This window comes from Bos taurus, chromosome 29 (assembly GCF_002263795.3).
Source record: "Bos taurus isolate L1 Dominette 01449 registration number 42190680 breed Hereford chromosome 29, ARS-UCD2.0, whole genome shotgun sequence".
In the NCBI taxonomy this organism is placed as follows: domain Eukaryota; kingdom Metazoa; phylum Chordata; class Mammalia; order Artiodactyla; family Bovidae; genus Bos; species Bos taurus.
In genome coordinates, this window is record NC_037356.1 from 6,155,788 (window position 1) to 6,177,362 (window position 21,575).

Below are 21,575 nucleotides of genomic sequence, written 5' to 3' on the forward strand. Positions count from 1 at the left end.
CGTGTATGATATTTAAGTGTGAAAGAAAGGATTTGAGAAAAGAGAAAAGCTCTTTGAAAGTTAAAAATCCAATTGAAATCATTTTCTGCCTTCTCTTGTGCGTGTGTGAGTGTTTAGGTATGTGTGTGTTCACTGCTTTCTTCACTAAGATAGTCAGTCACTACTGGATCGATACTGATATTTCCAAAGGAGTTGTTAACATGAGGTCATTTTGATGTTCTGTCAAGTTCGTGTAAGTGGATTTACTGCAGTTAAAGTTCTCAATCTTTTCATGAAATTATATTTAGAAACTCTTTACTCTTAATGCAGTAATTTGTGGAAATAACTCTTTCTGTAGGTTGCCAGCTATTGTGAAATGCTAGGTTTATATCCCTGTGGCTGGCCATTGGCGTGGTATGAAGAAAGAGAAAATAAATGGCAGGAAATGGAAAGTGCCCACCTAAGTCTCAGCGTTTAATAAGACTTAGAGAATTGTCCCCCAGTGTGAAACATAGTATTTAAAGATGCTTGACGTTTTATTTTTGTACAAGATCAAGCAGGCATTTAAACCTGTAGATGAAATTGTTTTATTTTAAAATAATCTTAGTTTTTGACCACAAAAGGAAATCACACATATTGTAAAATGAAGACACTGCAGAAATATGCAAAGTTATCAGTGAAGGGTCCCCCTAATGTTGCTCTGCCAGCACAACCACAGTTTGAGAAAAATGCCTGTGAGTATGTTAACATGTAGAGTGACATTAATTTTAAACAGTATAGGATCATTGTGTAGTTTATGTGTTGTAACATTTTTACCTAACAATATATCTTGTGTGTCTTTCCATATCAATACTAAGCCTCTTCACATTCTCTCTAATGATTTGAGTGTTGCACTGACTAGAGAACACTTCATCTCATCATACTTCATCTCATCAGGTTTTAATTGATAGACCTCTGCTGTATTTCCAAAGCTTTGTGCATGTCACTGATTTGCTGCATCACTTTTATCATATTAAATTTTTTTAAATTTAGGTTCCAAGCCGGAGAACCAGAAGATTGTTGGATAAAAGCAGAACATTCCACATAACCTGTGGTGTGACTATCTGTATTTTCTCAGGTGAGGAAAACCGCAAGATGTTAAGTATTATGTTAGGACATTTTATGGATGGCATTTTTATTATTTATGCTTTTCTTATTATGTAGCTTAATTTTCTCTTCCATGTGTGTAAAGAAATGTATCTAGTGGCATTACAGAAAATGGGTAGGTCAAGTATATTTCTATATGTATTCAAAGTTTGGTCCTTAAGCTGGTAATGATTGTTCTTCTTAAAGGAAATAGTTTCATTTAGAAAGATTGAAAGAAGGTGATTAAAAGTTTTCAACCTCTAAAAGTAATGACATGATAGAAGTTTAAATTCTTGAAAATTAAAATGTGAAATGTGCATTCATAGAATATGATTCCTTCAAAATTATATTTGTTAAATGTTTCTTTGATATTACTACTTGGGCAGAAGAGCAAACGTCAAAATTGTGGAAGTTTATTCTGCTCAATTCCAAGATTAAATGTAAAGTGAGAATATTTGATTTTTAAGAATCATTTTAAAATAAATGTTTATCCTGAGTAAAGTTTTGAAACAGAAAGTTATAAACATTTTTATTAGGTGTGTGCATGCTGTCACTTCAGTCATGTCTGGCTCTTTGTGAACCTATATATAGACTGTAGCTCGCCAGGCTCCACTGGAGAGAATCCATGGGATTCTCCAGGCAAGAATACAAGAGTGGGTTGCCATTTCCTTCTCCAGGGGATCTTCCAGCTCCAAAGATCAAACCTGTCTCCTGCATTAGCAGGCAGGCTTTTCACCCTAGTGCCACCTGGGAAGCACATGGACTCTGTCAATGGATTGTATAGTCTGTTCCCAGCTGCTCATCTGCCTTACTGGGAGACATAATCTCTCTGATCTTCATTTTGTTGTTAACCGTAAAATGGATTGACAGCAGCACCTACCTCATGGTTTTAAGAGGAAAATGAAAACATGCATGTGACGTTCTTAGGATAGAATTAATTATTATAATTTACAACCTCGTGAGTAAATTATCTCAGTGCTACTGTGTTTGTTTGCTTAGTCATTCAGTCGTGTCCAGCTCTTTATGACCCCTGAATTATAGAGACCTCCAGGCTCCTCTGTCCATGGGGTTTCCCAGGTAAGGATACTGGAGTGGGTCGCCATTTGTGCTAAGGATTAGGGTTGGATTAAAGCTAGAGAGTGATAGGTCAAAAATGGAGGATGATCAGGAAACATTGGTACATTCTTAACTTGATTTTTTTCTAGATGGTAGTTTTGTCCAAATATTCCATCAGTTGGAGAACAACCCCAAGACTGAGATAGTGTAAAGTGTTGCCATGACTGAGCTTGTGATTCAGAGGGTTTGCATTCTGCCGCTCACTAGGGGTCTGACCATAGCTAAGTCACCATTCTTTTCTTCTTGATTTAAAGATTTATTTATTTTTGACTTTGCTGGGTCTTCACTGCTGTGGGCTTTCTCTGTTTATAGCAGGCTTCAGTAGCTGTGGCATATGTGGGATCTTCCAGGACTAGGGATTGAACCTATGTCCCCTCCGTTGGCAGGTGGATTCTTAGCCACTGGACCACCAGCAAAGCCCCTTAGCTTACCCTTGGTTTTCTTATCTGTAAAATAGGGATGTATTGTCTATAAAACAGGATTAAATGAGAAAATCCACACAAAGCACATCACTTTTGCTCTGCTGCCTAAAATCAAAAGCTGTGAATTCTTTCAAACTAAAAAACATTTTAGGGTCTTCCCAGGTGGCTCAGTGATAAAAATATGCCTGCCAATGCAGGAGACACAAATTCGACCCCTGGGTTGGGAAGATCCCCTGGAGGAGGAAACGGCAAGCCACTCCAGTATTCTTGCATGGAGAATCCCATGGACAGAGGATCCTGGTGGGCCACAGTCCAGTTCAGTTCAGTTCAGTCGCTTAGTCGTGTCCCACTCTTTGCGAGCCCATGAATCACAGCACGCCAGGCCTCCCTGTCCATCACCAACTCCTGGAGTTCACTCAAACTCATGTCCATCGAGTCAGTGATGCCATCCAGCCATCTCATCCTCTGTCGTCCCCTTCTCCTCCTGCCCCCAATCCCTCCTAGCGTCCAATGAGTCAACTCTTTGTGTGAGGTGGCCAAAGATTTGGAGTTTCAGCTTTAGCATCATTCCTTCCAGAGAACACCCAGGACTGATCTCCTTTAGAATGGAACGGTTGGATCTCCTTGCAATCCAAGGGACTCTCAAGAGGCTTCTCCAACACCACAGTTCAAAAGCATCAGTTCTTCAGCGCTCAGCTTTCTTCACAGTCCAACTCTCACATCCATACATGACCACTGGAAAAAACATAGCCTTGACTAGATGGACCTTTGTTGGCAAAGTAATGTCTCTGCTTTTGGATATGCTATCTAGGTTGGTCATAACTCTGCTTCCAAGGAGTAAGCGTCTTTTAATTTCATGGCTGCAGTCACCATCTGCAGTGATTTTGGAGCCCCCAAAAATAAAGTCTGACACTGTTTCCACTGTTTCCCCATCTATTTCCCATGAAGTGATGGGACCAGATGCCATGATCTTTGTTTTCTGAATGTTGAGCTTTAAGCCAACATTTTCACTCTCCCCTTTTACTATCATCAAGAGGCTTTTTAGTTCCTCTTCACTTTCTGCTGTAAGGGTGGTGCCATCTGCATATCTGAGGTTATTGATATTTCTCCTGGCAATCTTGATTCCAGCTTGTGCTTCTTCCAGCCCAGCGTTTCTCATGATGTACTCTGCATAGAAGTTAAATAAGCAGGGTGACAATATACAGCCTTGACAGACTCCTTTTCCTATTTGGAACCAGTCTGTTGTTCCATGTTCAGTTCTAACTGTTGCTTCCTGACCTGCATACAGGTTTCTCAAGAGGCAGGTCAGGGCTACAGTCCATGGTGTCGCAAAGAGTCAGATACGACTGAACGACTGAGCACACACACACACGAAACCTTTTAAGGAAGGTGAATGTATCTCTTAAGGATATATTTCATACAGCTGTTACCTAGGGCAACTTTTTCGGGAGAATTAAAAAGAATGGGATTTCCTCTTGGGATGCCTTTGAACTTTGGAGACATAAAATATGTAGTGAACAAGTAAGCCTTCTGTTTATAATAGAGGGATTTTTTTCCTATAGATTTTAGAAATGCTGAAGCTGTAGGACACAGTTTTGCTTCAATAATGTTTCGCATCTGTGCCATAGTCAAGTATCACCTAGACAGCCTTTTTTCTTTGGAACCCTGTCTTTGCGTGCTAGTTAACCACCTTCAGTTTCCTGTCTATTTACTTGTAGGACCCTTTTCCTTCCTTTAATCTGGGCACTGGCACTAGTTTATGAATCCTTTAAATAACCCCTAGATTATCTAGCATTCTATCCCTTCTCTCTCACTTTCATTTGTCTTTGGGAGTAATTCAGAACACTTGGCCATCTACATATATCTCATATGCTAGGTCGGATTGGTTGTAGAATTTTCACTTTCCAGGCCATGTCTTTTTTTGAATCACAACACTCCATAAAGTATAAATTGTAATGTTTTACTCAGCAATTTTGGTTCATTTATCTTATTAAGTCTCTTATTTCTGTCATCACCATTTTACAGAAGAGTAAACTGAGGCATTAGTAGGCAAGTGATGTGGGCAAGAAAACAGGTTTTCTAACTAATTAAATGTTGCTCTTTCCAGTACATTGTAATGTGCCATTAATTTTAACCTTATTTCATCTATAAGGAAAGCTTGAGAAGGGGGGAGGCTATTATAGTGCTGTGCAAAATGTCATTTGCTTCTTTCTTCTCTAACCTCATGATAATTTTCTTTTTTCTGATCATGCCAGAAGGAATTTCTCTTCAACTCTCTAGTAATTTCCTAACTCTTTGGTATAAGCTCTGAGTCAGTTGACTACTCATTAGCGCACCATTGTAGGCAGATTATTACATGGTGATTATTATCTTCCTGAGTTTTTGGCCCGTGAAGTTGTTACCAACACGTTTACTCCTGGATTGAAACACTATGTCTTGAATCTGTGGACTGTGAAAACTGTTAAGTGGTTAAAAGCCTTTTCATGGGCTTTTATCTTAGGTTGAGTGTCAGTGAAGTATTCAAAATATATAACAGGTTTGGAGCTGTAGGAGAGGCGAAAGATCAGAAAAGATGTAATACAGCAGTCCCCCTTATCCATGGGATGCTTTCCAAGACTTCCAGTGAATGCTTGAAGTCAATGATGATATATCCTGTATATACTGTTTTTTGCTATACAAACACACCTGTGATAAAGTGTAGTTTGTAAATTAGGCACAGTTAAAGATTAGCAATAATTACTAATGTTACAATTGTAACAATATGCTGTAAAAAAAACTAAATGAATGTGATCCTCTTCTCTCTCAAAGTATCTTATTGTACCACTTTAATGCCTCTTTCATCTTAAGTAAACATGCGCTATGGCTGGTCACTTCTGCATTTTAAGGTGTGACAGCAAAGTGAGCACAAAATTCTTTTTCCTTTCCCATTTCTGGGATAGAAAATTCACTCTTACTGTGGGTCTTAGCAACCTCAACATAGGAAATTTATTTTCCTTATTAAGTCAAGAACTTTTACCCCTTCACTTAAAGGAGACACTTCACAGCTTCCTTTGGCATATCTGAATTGTTAGCATCTCTTGTAGTTTGGGGCCATTATTAAATAAAACAAGGGCGACTTGATCACAAATTCTGCAGTATCCCAAACTGTGGATCTGATAACCAAGCCAGTTACTAAGTGGCCAACGGGTGGGATGTGTTGGACTGAGGGATGATTCACGTCCCAGGTGGGGTGGAGTGGGACAGCCAGAGATTTCATCACACTCAGAACAGCATGCAATTTAAAACTTATAAACTGTTTATTTCTGGAATTTTCCACTGAATGTTTTCAGACCACAGGTAACTAAAGCTGCAGATAGTGAAACAATGAGTAAGGAGGGGTTACTGTGTTCAGGAGATGCTTCAATGAATAAATAAATTCCTGTATTATTATACACACATGTGTGTGTATGTGTGTCAGTGTGTGTTGGTGTATTTCTAACTCTTGACTTATTAGGGTTATTTTATTTTGGCTTTTGAAAATTCTGTTTCTTTATGTTATTTCTCATGCTAAAACTGTGTGTAATTAAGATTCTTTGTGCTTTTAAGACTTCCCTTTTAATCGAACATTTTATTGCCTATATGGTTGTCAAAGTGTGACCCTGTCTTTATGTAAGGAGAGGAACCAACTCCCCTTTGTTGAGTGTCTCTGAAAACCCCACTGACTGGTGTGACTCCGTAGGTGTGCACGTGGCCGCCCACCTGGTTAATGCCCTCAACTTCTCAGTGAACTACCGCGAGGATTTTGTCGAACTGAATGCAGCAAGATACCGAGAGGAGGTGGGTGGCCTCTGTCTTCTCATTTTCCTTTCACTTATCGTGAAATGACTAATGAGGGTCTGTGATTTTCGCAGAAAATTTGTGCCTTGCTGCTCCTTTTGAGTGCTTTTAAAATGCACTTGTCAAGTTGAGTTTTATTCCTTTTCAATAGAAAATATATGTAATTACTATTTCACAGTCTCTCCTGCTGAACCTGAAAGTTCGAAGAGTGTCTACTTACTGCGCTCTGCAGTGTTCACATGGTTGCCGCTCAGGCCTGCCTTCTGCCTCCCAAGCGTTTTGTCTAATTCCCATCACTCAGTGGAGACTGTTGGGGAAAAACACAACAGGGTAAAAATCTTTCAGGAACTCATACTGTGCTTGAGGAGGAAAAGGGCAGAAAAGAAAGTTGACTGTTTGATGATCCTAGACCATCAGTTGATTTTACTTAAAAATATTATTGAATTTTAATGCTTTCCTTTGTTTTATTTTGTTTTGTAATCCTTATAATAGGTGACCTTGGGCTGAATTCTGTAGGGGGCAATATCTAACTTAGAGGTGCTCTTCTCCATGTGGAGCTGCCCATAAAGTGGAATTGTATGTGCAGGGAGCCGAGCTGGACCAAGAAACAGAACTTGCACAGCCCTAAGTAGATCTCTGTTGCTTGACACTCTCATGGTGTCCTCAGGCTGCCTTTGGTTCCCAAAGCCAAGACCGCATCAACACCAAAATGTTCAGGGTCCCCTGTGATCAGAAGCCCGCCCTGTTCTGCTCAGTTTGGTAGTGACTTAATAGCTTGTTCTCCCCACTCCATCTTCCCCTTATATATCCCCAGAGCTCTCTAGATTTGTACCACTGTGATCATGCGCTCGACCTCCCTCCCAAGACAAGTCAAAGGCCAAAGTAATGACAAACAAACACGAACGTAAATCATTAAACCAAAATAACAAGTAGCCCTAGATTAATCCCTTAACTATGCTAGTATCTTTTAATATACCAGTGTGATTTTGTTGACCTGGGTTAGAGGCAGCCCCTAATATTTTTCACTGCTGAGCAATCTGTATGCAGATAAGTTTCACTCCTGAGAAATCTGTATGCAGATCAAGAAGCAATAGTTAGAACCGGGCATGGAACAACAGACTGGTTCCAAATTGGGAAAGGAGTGCGTCAAGGCTGTATATTGTCACCTTGCTTATTTAACTTATATGCAGAGTACCTCATGCAAAATGCCAGACTGATTGAAGCACAAGCTGGAATCAAGACTATCAGGAGAAACATCAATAACTTCAGATATGCAGATGACACCACCCTTGTGGCAGAAAGCGAAGAGGAACTAAAGACCATCTGGATGAAAGTGAAAGAGGAGTGTGAAAAAACTCTTCAGCATTCAAAAAATGAAGATCATGGCATCTGGTCCCATCACTTCATGGCAAATAGATGGGGAAGCAATGGAAACAGTGACAGACTTTATTTTCTTGGGCTCCAAAATCACTGCAGATGGTGACTGCAGCCATGAAATTAAAAGACGCTTCCTCCTTGGAAGAAAAGTTATGACAAATCTAGACAGCATATTCAAAAGTAGACATCACTTTACCGGCAAAGGTCTATATAGTCAAAGCTGTGGTTTTTCCAGTAGTCATGTATGGATGTGGGAGTTGGACCATGAAGAAAGCTGAGCGCTGAAGAACTGATGCTTTTGAACTGTGGTGTTAGAGAATACTCTTGAGAGTTCCTTGGACTGCAGGGAGATCCAACCAGTCCATCGTAAAGGAAATCAGTCCTGAATATTCATTGGAAGGACTAACGCTGAAGCTAAAGCTCCAATAACTTGGCCACCTGGTGTGAAGAACTGACTCCTTGGAAAAGATCCTGATGCTGGGAAAGATTGAAGGAGGGAGGAGAGAGGATGACAGAGGATGAGATGGTTGGATGGCACCACTGACTCAATGGACATGAGTTTGAGCAAGCTCTGGGAGTTAGTGATGGACAGAGAAGCCTGGTGTGCTGCAGACCATGGGGTCACAGAGTCAGACACGACTAAGTGACTGAAATATTTTTAAAAAGTTCACCAGGGGATTGTAGAGTATATGCTATACTTAGTTGCTCAGTCATGTCCAACTCTTTGTGACTCCATGGACTGTAGCCCACCAAACTCCTCTGTCCTTGGGGATACTCCAGGAAGTATAGTGGAGTGGATTGCCATGCCCTCCTTCAGGGGATCTTCCCAACCCCAGGGGTCGAACACAGGTCTCCCACCTTGCAGGAGTATATCTGGCATTAAGAACCATGGAGATGCCAGTGGAAGCTCTGCATGTAATGATTTCATCCCAGAGAGAGCCTCCCATCTCTCCCTATCTCCCATCACTTGCCCTGATCTTATGGGGTTACTTGTATCTTACTACTGCCATGAAAATTCTTTTTTAATCTTTTACTTCTTTGCTTCTCTCTTCTGCTTTATAATTAATATGTCTTCAATAACTGTAATGATTTAATAATTTTATTTTAATATACTTTTTCTTAAGATGCCAGTATTCTAGTCATTTTAGGATTTATAGGTATTAAGTTTATTTCACTTTAAGAGAGATAGAGCCTTAATGTAAAATATTTTAGAACTCCCAAGTAAGTGAAAATTGAAAGCTTCTCTTCCAAAAGTAGCCACAGGTAATGATTTTATGTTTTCTTATTTTGAGTGGTGTTTTATGATAAATATTCTTTAGCTATAGCAATTTGTCAATATATGTATTGTGACTTACTGTATCAGAAAATATACATCTACCTCATCTTCTTCATATGAATATACCATAATTTATTTTTAGTCTTTTTCTTATTCACGAATGTTGAGCTGATTCCAGGTTTTTGTCATAAACTGCATGCTAATAAATTTATTTTTTTTGGTACAGTTCTGCTAGGCAGATTTATAGAAGTAATTTTGGTTTCAAAGGTACACATATTTTTAGTTTTGTTGGACAAATTACTTTCCAAAAAACACTTCCAGTTGATACACTCTACCAATTTTATTGCAATGCTTATTTCTATACCTCACTCATTTTTTTAAAAAAAATACTGCTGATAAGATGGATAAAAAATAGTAATTCATTTTAATTTACATTTTCCCTTTTTTTCCGCTTCTTTCCTCCCTTCCTTCACTTCTTCAATCATATCTTTTTCCCCTTGTTCTTTCTTTTAATAAATATTTTGGAGTGCTTAGTAGGTATCAGGCCATGTACTAGATTCAGATGAAAAAATACACACACATTCACACGGAGAAATAATGCATATATAAACAGTTGTATTCTTCTGTGATTTGTCTTGGAAAGGATGGGTTTGTGTCATGCACCTTACTGTTCCTGCTGTGTGCTCACACTCTTGTTTTCTCCACGTCCCCAGTGACCCCTGCATTGTCCAGTTTGTGACGGGTGGTACAGTCCTGATGGAATAGCTCAGTTGGCCTCATCTTGTCATCTGTGAAACAGTCTCTTACTCTTATACCCTGTCTTCATTCCCTAGCAGTTTTATTCATCTTCTGACGTTTCCTAGCTAATTATTCATATTTCTGGTATTACCACTTTGTTCAGTCCATCTTGTATTTTTCCTAGTTGTTTATGTATTAGGTTCCTCAAGATTATGGGCCTTCCTAGTGGTTCAGATGGTCAGGAATCTGCCTGTAATGCAGGAGACCTGGATTTGATCCCTGGGTTGGGAAGATCCCCTGGAGAAGGGAATGACTATGCACTCTAGTATTCTTGCCTGGAAAATTCCATGGACAGAGGAGCCTGGTGGGCTACAGTCCATGGGGTCACAAGGAGTCAGACACAACTGAGCGACTAACACTTTGATACTCTAGATTAGCCTTTAGTTATGTTTTTAACGCCATGTTTCTAACTAGAAGCCATTGGACCTAAGCTGGATGAAGAGCTATTCTTGGGCAAATGGTCCTTATTCAGGGTCCCTGAAATTATTTAAATGGCTTCCCACTTTGTATATAGCTTGGTCTGACCACGGATTCAATGGAGGCATGAGAAAAGTAATTCATAAGTTGTATAATATTAGGCCCCTTTGGATAAAAAATTAATCCACATTCTACTGGGCATTGATATAAGATTTCCAGAAGACAGAAGGGAGTTTATTTCAGTCCATTATATCATGGGGATGTAGTTAAAGGAAATATTACAGGAACAATGTTAATGTATTTCTAATTAGAAGGAAGCTGTCTTCCTGATTTGAATATTATCAATACTTTTCATAGTAGCATTTGAAACATTTTAGTTCTCAGTGTTCTTTGCATTGAATTTGCACAGCATAACCCCCTCTATATATTTTATTACTTTTGATTCTCACTGTTTTGACACTTGCTAGGTGCAGTTAGCAGTTGTGGTAGACAGAGCATATATTAATGTTTCCACCTTATAGCTAAAAGTATTGAATCCCAAAATAATCAAAGGGTGGGCTTCAGGCCACACCCACTAGCCTGTAATTGGCCATTAAGATGAAAGCTTGGACCTTCTGACTTCTCATCCAATATTCTTCCCTTTTCAAATGGATAAATTTCTTGGAATTGGATTTTGTGTGTATGATTATCTCCTCTGGGCTTCTCTGGTGGCTCAGACAGTAAAGAATCTGCCTGTAAATTAGGATAAATGAATTCGATCCCTGGGTTGGGAAGATCCCCTGGAGAAGGGAATAGCAACCCACTCTAGTATTCTTGCCTGCAGAATTCTATGGATAGAGGAGCCTGGCAGGCTAAAGTCCATGGGGTGGCAAAGAGTAGGAAATGACTGAGCAACTAACCGCACCACCACCATAATCTCCCCTAGCATTGTAAAAACATTATGGAACTTAATTGAATCTCTGTTATTTCCGTTGGGAGTACAGTATCCTACATGCCTAACACATGGCTCTTATCGCTCACAGACTCCTTGCAGAATTTTGCGTTGATCAGTGTTGTATATTTCAGACATTTTTTTTTTCTTTTTCTTTAGGATCCTAGAAAACTGCTCTTCACAACTGGTAAGTTGTTATCACTGCAGCTTCTATACCGTGTTTATATATATGCCAAAATACAGCCTGGGAAATGTTCATGTCAAACAACTGGTCAAGCATAAGGTTTCAGTGAAACCAAAGGGTAAGGGCAAACCATCAGGGTTCAAAGGGATGAAGAGTAAAATTAAGCACAGTGTATTTGCTTTTCATGTAGTCTTTCTATGGAAATTACGTAATACTAGTGGAGAAGGCAATGGCACCCCACTCCAGTACTCGTGCCTGGAAAATCGCATGGACAGAGGAGCCTGGTGGGCTGCAGTCCATTGGGTTGCTAAGAGTTGGACATGACTGAGCAACTTCACTTTCACTTTTCACTTTCCTGCATTGGAGAAGGAAATGGCAACCCACTCCAGTGTTCTTGCCTGGAGAATCCCAGGGACAGGGGAGCCTAGTGGGCTGCCCTCAGTGGGGTCGCACAGAGTCGGACACGACTGAAGCGGCTTAGCAGCAGCAGCAGCAGCAGCAGCAGCAGCTTAGGAGCACCTGCCATGTGCCCGCTGTTAGGACAAGTACTATTGGAGAATACAGAGGGAACAGGTTTCTGTTTTTGAAGTTTTGGAGAAAAAACACCAAGCACTCTGAGTATCAGTGTAGTTCTTAATATTTAGTAATTTAGTAGGATATTTTCTGATCCTAAAACCTATAAGGCAGAGGAGAAACAGTCACTAAAATAAGTTATTTTTCTTGAAATGTGTCTCTGTTCTCATTTTTAATTTATTTTCCCTTCTTAAACATGTTGTCCATAAAATCTCAGTCTAGACTATTAATCTGTTAAAGTGCATTTGAACATCTCAAAATTTGGCCCTGATGTTAGTACAGTTCCAACTATTTTTTCTCTTTCTCAATCTTACATTTATAATAATGAAAAGGAGACTGTATTTGGGGGACTTTGGGCACCTGTTTCAGAGACACAATGATTGTGGATGGGAGATGGTCTGTCATAAAGTCTTGTCTGTACTAACTTATTAAGGATCAGAATTTCATACAGGACTGAGACATGGCTCTGTCAAATGCATTGTTTCTATTTTGAATCAGTCTTATGATGAAAAATAATAATATTTCAGGTGTTTCCCCCCCTCATGTCACAGCTACATATTTATAATATATTTTTTCTGCCTATAGATTATGATATTTGCCATTTGCAAAGTACATATTTCACAGTTTTTTCCTTAGGAACACAATTTAGTTTTGTTTACAACTTTGCTCATTGAAAACATGTTTTTATTAAAGCCTTAAGAATTGGATGAGAACAGAAGGGAGGAAAAGCAGAAAAATAAAACCTTATGTATGAATGAATGTATTTTTTGGTTCATATGGGTTAATTTAAGAGAAATAAATAAGAACTTTGTTTTAATATTCTTTTACTGGATAGAATATAGTTGAAGCCTTAGAAATGCTTTAAAAAGTTTAGTTTATAAAAGTATAAAAAGATCTCATATGACAAAGATATTACATTAAGAAACTTAGTAAAGTTAATGCTCATAAGTAGGTGATCACTCCCTCTGCATGAAACACCGTCATCCTGTGTTCTTTCCCAGAAGTTCCTATGAGTGTGTTGGGCCAAGTAGAGTAATATTATACTTAAAAACACAAATTCCTGGTTTCAGCGTAGAGAGAGACCAAACTGGGACCTGGCAATGTGTTTTATTAACCTTCTCAGTGCTGTTTTACCTTTACTGAGCATCTGATTATACTCCTGAGCATAACTTCTCACCACTACCTACTTGTTGCCTCCTCTCTTACTCTCTTTTCTTCACCTGTTCAACTCGCACTCATCCTTTATGTGTCAGTTGACACACCCCATTATGCACAGATTTCTCCCTAACTCCACTAAGCAGAGCTGATCCGTTCTTGGCCTGGGACGCTAACGGTACATGGTAAATACTATGAATAGTTGGTTTCCTTCCATATACTGTAGAATAATTTATTACCTACATATATGGTGTTTTCCACCGGAAATCAGTTTCTTCACAGTGGAACAGGGCCACTCGCAGAGGATGGAGAGAAAACATTTTGTGGAGTTTCTCTCAATACAAGCAGCTTGAATTGCCCCAGATCAGCATGTCAGTATCACTTTGGTGGCCCAGTTCCATAAAGTTTGATGAAAGAAAGACTATACTTTTCATCAGGAGCCATTTATTTCCCAGGAATACAGACCCAGTCCCCCTAAATATTATGCTAAAGCTCCTCCATAGTATTTTGACTCACTAAATAAATGTTAAAACATTCCAATTAAGAACTTATAGAATAAATTTAATAGATTGAATTATTCAAACACTTAAAAGTGCATGTATCTCCAAATTTGGTAGTACTTTGTATGATGAGGATAAAACACCAAGTATCCAATTTCAATTAGAAAAACCCTCATAAACAAACACAGTCATGTCTCCAATTATCTTGGTAAAAACAGGATGATGAATACAAGATGGTATATTTCTGACTACATCTGGGTAGGGATGAAAATGATCTTTCATTTCATCTATAAATGGCAGTGTAGTGCAATCATTCATTTTATGGGCTACTAATTAACCTAATATGCATAGATCAAAAACAATAAGAGTAAACGTAATAAGCATTTTTTCCCTAAGAAAACAAGTACAGATTTTCCTTTATAACTTGAAGACTGAGAGAGTTCACAATGTACTTCATTTTGTTAAGTGACTTTGCCCAGTGAACTCAGACTAGCCCAATACTTTCTAACCTGTGCTTCCTCACTCTTGGGATATGTGTGCTAATAGAGGCTAATTTATTGGGACTTGGCTGAGCTGTTATCCAAGGCTAGGTTAGGATGTCCTTTGATGTACCTCGAAAATACTCAGTTTGGCTCTCTTTCAACACTTAATACCCTGTGTTGCAATTGCCGGCTTATCCTTTCTCCCACACTGGACTGAGATTTATTTTAGGGCATGATTCATTTTTACTCTAGCACTTGACAGTACAATACAGATGCCCAGAAAGTAGTCCCTGAATGGATAAAAGTCATCTTCTTGGCCTTTTTTAAAGGGAGCATAATTGCTTGATAATGCTGTGTTAGTTTCTGGAAAGGGTATGGAGAAAGGGAACCCTCTTGCACTGCTGGTGGAATGTAAATCAGCCACAGTGGTGGCTCAGATGGTAAAGAATCTGCCTGCAGTGCGGGAGACCTGGGTTCGATCCCTGGGTTGGGAAGATCCCCTGGAGGAGGGCGTGGCTACCCACTCCAGTATTCTTGCCTGGAGAATTCCATGGACAGAGGAGCCTGGTGGACTGCAGTCCATGGAGTCTTCAAAGAGTCAGAAACAACTGAGAGACTAACACTTTCATGAAGAACAGTGTGGAGGTTCCTTAAAAACTAAAACTAGAACTATCATATGACCCGGCAATCCCACTACTGGTCATGGTGGTGGTGGTGGTTTAGTTGCTAAATCATGTCCAACTCTTGCGACCCCATGGACTGTAGCCTGCCAGGCTCCTCTGTCCATGGGGATTCTTTAGGCAAGAATACTGGAGTGGGTTGCCAGTTCCTTCTCCAGGGGATCTTCCCGATCCAGGAATCAAACCCAGGTCTCCTGCATTGCAGGCCAGATCCTTTACCAACTGAGCTATGAGGGAAGCCCACTACTAGCTATAGACTGTGAGTAAACCATAATTCAAAAAGATGCATGAGGGGAAGAATGTACTGCTGCTGCTGCGTTCTTTCAGTCATGTCGGACTCTGTGCGACCCCATAGACGGCAGCCCACCAGGCTCCGCTGTCCCTGGGATTCTCCAGGCAAAAACACTGGAGTAGGTTTCCATTTCCTTCTCCAATGCATGAAAGTGAAAAGTGAAAGTGAAGTCGCTCAGTCGTGCCCGACTCTTAGCGACCTCATGGACTGTAGCCCACCAGGCTCCTCAGTCCATGGGATTTTCCAGGCAAGAGTACTGGAGTGGGGTGCTATTGCCTTCTCAGGAAAAATGTACACCTATGGTTAATTCATGTTGATGTATGACAGAAATCAAACCAATTTTGTAAACCAAACAATCAATTAAATAAGTAAATAAATATTAAAAAAAGACACATGTACCCCAGTGTTCATTGCAGCACCATTTATAATAGCCAGCACATGGAAGTAACCTAAATGTTACATATGAATGGATAAAGAAGATGTAGTATATAATATCGGAGAAGGCAATGGCACCCCACTCCAGTACTCCTGCCTGGAAAATCACATGGACGGAGGAGCCTGGTAGGCTGCAGTCCACGGGGTCGCTAAGAGTCAGACACGACTGAGCGACTTCACTTTGACTTTTCACTTTCATGCATTGGAGAGGGAAATGGCAACCCCCTCAGTGTTCTTGCCTGGAGAATCCCAGGGACAGGGGAGCCTGGTGGGCTGCCGTCTCTGGGGTCACACAGAGTCGGACACGACTGAAGCGGCTTAGCAGCAGCAGCAGTATATAATATATACAATGGAATATTACTCAGCCTTAAAAATGAATGAAATTGGGTCATTTGTAGAAAAATCATCTGTTTTTAAACTCTTCTACCTGTTACAGAGATATTCTCTGCAACATTCCAGATAATTGGTTGTCCAGTCTCTGTTTAATTGCAGTGACAGAAAATCTTAGCTTTTTTTAAACTGAAGTATAGTCAATTTTCAATGTTGTTGTTAGTTTCAAGCATGTAGCAAAGTGATTCAGTTATACATGCATATATATGTGTGTGTGTATATGGATATATGTATTTTTTCAGATTCTTTTCCTATAGGTTATTACAAGATATTGAGTATAGTTCCCTGTGCTATGCAGTATGGCATTGCTGTTTACCAATTTTATATATAGTAATGTACATATATTAATCCCTAAATCCTAATTTATCTCTCCCACTCTCTCCTCTTTGGTTTTTGAGTTACTCATCCCACCATTTTTTTTGGACCACTGTGTCTGTAATTTTTTTTCTTCTCGTTGCTAATTATAAGTCAGTTTTTCTTCTTCATTGCTATGAAGTCTATTACTTTATAAATTGCAAACTCTGGAATTTTTGTACTTCTGGGAGAGAGAAAGGAAAAATGAATTCTTTTGAAAAGAAAGATAACTTCATAAATCTGAAAGAATATTAAAAAGCATTGAATTGATTCTGCTTAGTTTACAGATGAGATTCAGTGAGATTGGGATTTGGGTTAAGGGACAATAACAGGGCTATAATTCCAGGATATACACATATGCCCTAGGTTATTTGAGGCTTCTATTTCATCTTGATTTCAAATGGCTGAGGTCAACTATTTCACCCAAAGTCTTTCTAATATGTTTTCCATGATCTGCTCTAAAAGGAATGCTCGAGTTCAGTGTTTGGGGAATATCTGTTCAAATTTAAACTGGTTTCTCGACTTTAGTACCTCTCAGAAAATTTACATTAATGTGCCCTGTGATTCTTCAAGGAATAGTGAGAGCATTTTTACTGGAAATTAATTCCTAAAAGAATTGATGTTCAAATAATACCCTTTAGAACTTATACCTCTATTCTAAACATGCTCCATTTTTTCAGGTGTTCTGATGAAGTGATTTGCAGACATTCTAGAACTAATTTCGGCACGTTCAGGACCATATAAAGGAAACCGTGTATGTAGACACGGTAGACGTTCATGAAGCCTCAATGAAATTACTTGAAAGGCCTCTCCAACCACAAATTTCACATTACAGAGCCCTCTGGGATTCTGTCATTTATTTGTTCATTTGGGCAGATACGGATTTTTTCTTTTTTTTTTTTCGGGTTTTTTAAATTACTTGGAGCCAGAGAAAGGGACCTTCTCTCTTTTTTCTTCTTTAAATTTGAGTTATAACTGAAGTACTCTAAATTATACATATGTAAAGTATGTTATTTGATCACTTTTGACATATGTATATACATAAGAAACCATAATCAAAATCAAGATAACAAATATGTCCATCATTCTAAAAATGTTTTGTGCTCTTTTGTAATGCATCCTGCTCTCTACCCCTCCTGGTTATGGATCTTCCTTCTACCACTAAAGAATGCTTTGAATTTTCTATAATGTTGTATAAAAGAAATCATAGCGCTTATATTCTTTCAGGGTTTTTCTTGGGGGGTGGGGAGTCTGGTTTTTTCACTCAGACTAATAATTTTGTGGTTCATAGGTATATGTCATTTTTTTTAACTGCTGATTAATTTTTCAGGCACAATAAATAATTATCCATCCATCTGTTGATGGAGACTTAAATTGTTTATAGGCCTTGAGTATTAAAGTGGTTAATGAATATTTTTGAACAAGTTTGGGGTGGCTGTGTGTGTGTTTTCGGGGGATAAGTATTTGGAAGAGGAAAGGCCTTGTCATTTTGTAGGCCTGCTGTTCTTTTTAAAGTGAAAAGTGAAAGTGAAGTCGCTCAGTTGTGTCTGACTCTGCGACCCCGTGGACTGTAGACTACCAGGCTCCTCAGTCCACGGAATTTTCCAGGCAAGAGTACTGGAGTGGGGTGCCAAATCCTCCTGTGTGAACTAGTGTACTTATCTTGGTCTTCTGTTACCCCTAGGAAGTAAAGCAATGGGAGAGACAATAGCAAAGGGAGTGCCCAATGAAAGAATTTAGAGGGGAGATGATTTGGATTGGGGCATTAGGGAAAGGCAAGTTTTGTTAGGCTTCCAAATCTGTGTACTGGGAAGAGTGAAAAGGAGGGTGTACTCAAGTATTAAGTTCCATAGACCGACTCCCTTATTTCTCATGTGGCCCTTTTCAAGTGGAAACTTGTTTCTACTGCATTGGAATTTCCAATATTATTTTCCAACCATTCTATACCCTCTGTGACCCTAATGATGCCTATCAGTATTGCCCTGGTGTCATCCTCAGCTTGTTTGCTTCTGTTGATGGCTCTCACTCCCTGATGGGCCTTCTGTTGCACAGGTGCTTCCTTGTCAAGAAGAAGAGTAGGGAGGTGTCTGTACTTTTGGAGACAGAAGTGTTTTAGTACCTTTTCTAGAAAGATTTGAGATGGACTTTTCTTAGCTAGGTCATTTAGTACTTACTGTTGCTCATGTGATTGTAAGAGTAGATAAACGTAACATAGACTATTTTATTTGATAGCAATAAGATAATAAGAAATGAGACTATTGTGATTTTTCGCTCTTTGATATAGCATATCACCTATTCTTTTTGGATGTCCTCTAATGAGCTAACACTAGGCTTGTAGCAATCTATTACGCCAGTATTAATTTTGTAAAATGACATGTTTGCACGCTTTCTTTTTAAGAACAAATGTTATGTAATTACAGAAACACTGATTTTAAAATATTTTCCATTCTAAGGGGAATTATGTCTGAGAGTATTCTTAAAAAATCAGCACTGTAACTTTTTTATTCACATTCACCATGTTTTGTTCTACACTTGAAGTTGTGGTTTTTAGAACTATTCAGGTTTTGCTTATTTTTTCTGGAAATTTTTTCTAGATAGTGAAGTCCAAAAGAAATTATTTGACATTGACTCTGATGGAGAAAACCAAAGCAGTTAGGATGTTGGATGTCAGCTGTGTCCTGTTGCATTACTCATTGCTGTTTGCTGTAGTTATGTTCCTGTCAAAGTGTGCATGTAGTCACCATTCTGATCGGAATATTTGAAAATACCAAAAGGGACTTTTCTGTGAAAGGTGGAAAAGATTCTACTTTGCCTTAAGTACCTTGAAACTAATGCTAATTAAAAAAAAAAAAAACCAGGTTTTTTTGACAGAGAACATGTAAGGAGATAGATGATTTCAATTAGGCTTCCCACAGAGCAGCCTAGTACTTTGAATTTTAAGGTAATAATTTTTTGTACTTTTTTTCTCAGTATGACTTAAGTTAAAATGTACTTATGTATATTTTTATAGTTCCTGGCCTGACAGGGGTCTGCATGGTACTGGTACTATTCTTGATGTTTACAGCTTCAACATATGCGATACGGTGAGTGTCAGAGCCATTATTTTGATGTTTCTTGGTCAGACTATTTAGATTTCCTTCAGATTATCTTCATTTTCATATGTAGAAAATGTCTTGATTAACCCAAATGCTTAGTCAATGCGGTATTCTGTTTCCTGTGTAACTAAGAGGGAACTAGAGACGTTTCTATATATAATTTCCTGTTTTGGAAAAATTTTTCAGTCAAATATTCTGAGTGATAAGGAATTGTGTATGGGGATGTTTCAAGTAAATATTCCCAAGTGGAATAAAAGGAAGATGTGGCTTAACTAAACATTAAAAAAAATATGCCTCAGTAACTTAGAATAGGGCATTACTATGATGTACACCTGAAACTAATATAATATTATAAGAAAATTATACCTTAATTAATAAAAACAGAATAGGACTTACTTGCAAAAATGACCAAGGCCTTGAACTAAGTGATAGTTGGTAGAAAGACCTGAAGAGGACTTTGCCATATGTGAGAACCTGCTAAGTAATAAAGCTGCCACTGCAAGCTTGTGAGGAAAGGAAGGCTGAAGTGAATGAAATTCTAGCTCCATGACAAAGTTACCTGTGAAAAATTGCACCGCTGAAGATTTGGAGGAAACTTTACCTTATAGTTATCAGTGCTCATAATGGACAAGGGGAAATATAGGAAGTATGTAGCTATCTCAAAATATGAAAACTGAAACTCCTGAATGCCAGTATACATTATAAAAATTAAAAAGTAGCATGTTCCTGGGAACAGTATTGCACTCATATGGAACTGTGCGTGCGTGTTAAGCTGCCTCAGCCGCGTCTGACCCTGTGAGCCTGTGGACTGTTGCTCCCCAGGCTGCTCTTCCGTTCTGCTTGTGAGAATACTGGAGTGGGTTGCCATGCCCTCCTCCAGGGGATCGTGCTCACCCAGGGATCCAACCTGTGTCTCTTGCGTCTCCAGCATTGACAGGCGGGCTCTTTACCAGGAGTGCCTCCTGGGAAGCCCTTCTTTGCAGCCAGTACATTCTTAAATTTGAATAGTTTACTTACAACAGTTGAGAAATATGCTGTAGAAATGGGTAATTTCCACGAACAGGTAAGTCACCGAAGAATTGAAAGCAAGTAACACAAATGAAATAATACCCAATTCCAAGATACTGGAGATGTATATAGTTGAGTCTGGGTCTGGGGAGACAGGCACTCCTACACTGTGATTGGGTTCTTAATTGATAACCATGTTTTATAGAGCAATGAGTGGTGTATATAAAGAAACCTTACAAACTGTGTGTCCTTTGACGTAATTCTACTTCTAGAAATGTAGATTAAAAAAGATCAGATATATGCAAGAGAGTGCATGTTATAAGGGTGTTACTGATCTTGTTTGTGGTAGCAATCTGTGACTGAAGTAAATGTGACTGTATTGATTATTGCCTAACCCAGGGGTTCTAAAAGGTTTCAGGGGTTGTTATCAGAATCATCTAAGCTTTTATCAGATAGCTTCCCTGAACATCCACTCAGATATATGAAATAAGTAACTGATAGTCTTTTTACTTCTTTCAAACATTTTATAGGTTGTGTTTATTGTACCCCTCCCTTTTTAGAATCTTGGTCCTCCCCCAGGCTAGTAACGCAAGATATTAAAGTTATATACTGTCTAGAAAAATCATATAAAATTTTGATGAACATTTATTTAATTTATCTCCATCTGAATTTCCTTTGAACTACCCTCAAAATACATAGTAGGATAGAAACATTAGTTGTTTTTAAATTGAGAACATTGATAAACAAAGGCAGCAGTAGTACACATTAGCAGACTGTTGCCTGCTCCTTAACCTTACATCATAATAATTTAAAAATAAACACCTGATTTTAATTTTTTCAATGTATCTTTATTTGAAATACAAAGAATCTTCAAGATGATAAAGTGTTGCTTATAATTTTTGTCAGTTTTCTGCAATGGTATGTTAATATGTTGATATTAATAGATAAGTCTCAGACGAACTCATATTTCAACTTTCAATAGTGACATGTATTTGAAAGGATGCATGCTTGTTTTATTGAGATGGAGTAGGAAGTGAAATTGAAATTAAGTTATTTGTTTTTTTCAGAGTTTCTAACTATGACATCTTCTGGTATACTCATAATCTCTTCTTTGTCTTCTACATGTTGCTGATGTTACATGTATCAGGGTAAGTTTAATAACTTTTAAAA

General features: G+C 38.7%; 1 protein-coding gene across 2 annotated transcripts in view; it reads left to right on the forward strand.

Moving 5' to 3' along the window:
• The window catches only part of NOX4 (NADPH oxidase 4), a 188,354-nt gene that overhangs the window by 35,273 nt on the left and 131,506 nt on the right, over positions 1-21,575 (forward strand). For both annotated transcript variants that reach the window (NM_001304775.1, XM_024986994.2), the window contains 5 exon segments: positions 1,012-1,096; positions 6,361-6,458; positions 11,417-11,444; positions 19,313-19,385; positions 21,473-21,553. In NM_001304775.1, the coding sequence (NP_001291704.1) occupies positions 1,012-1,096; positions 6,361-6,458; positions 11,417-11,444; positions 19,313-19,385; positions 21,473-21,553 (365 nt within the window).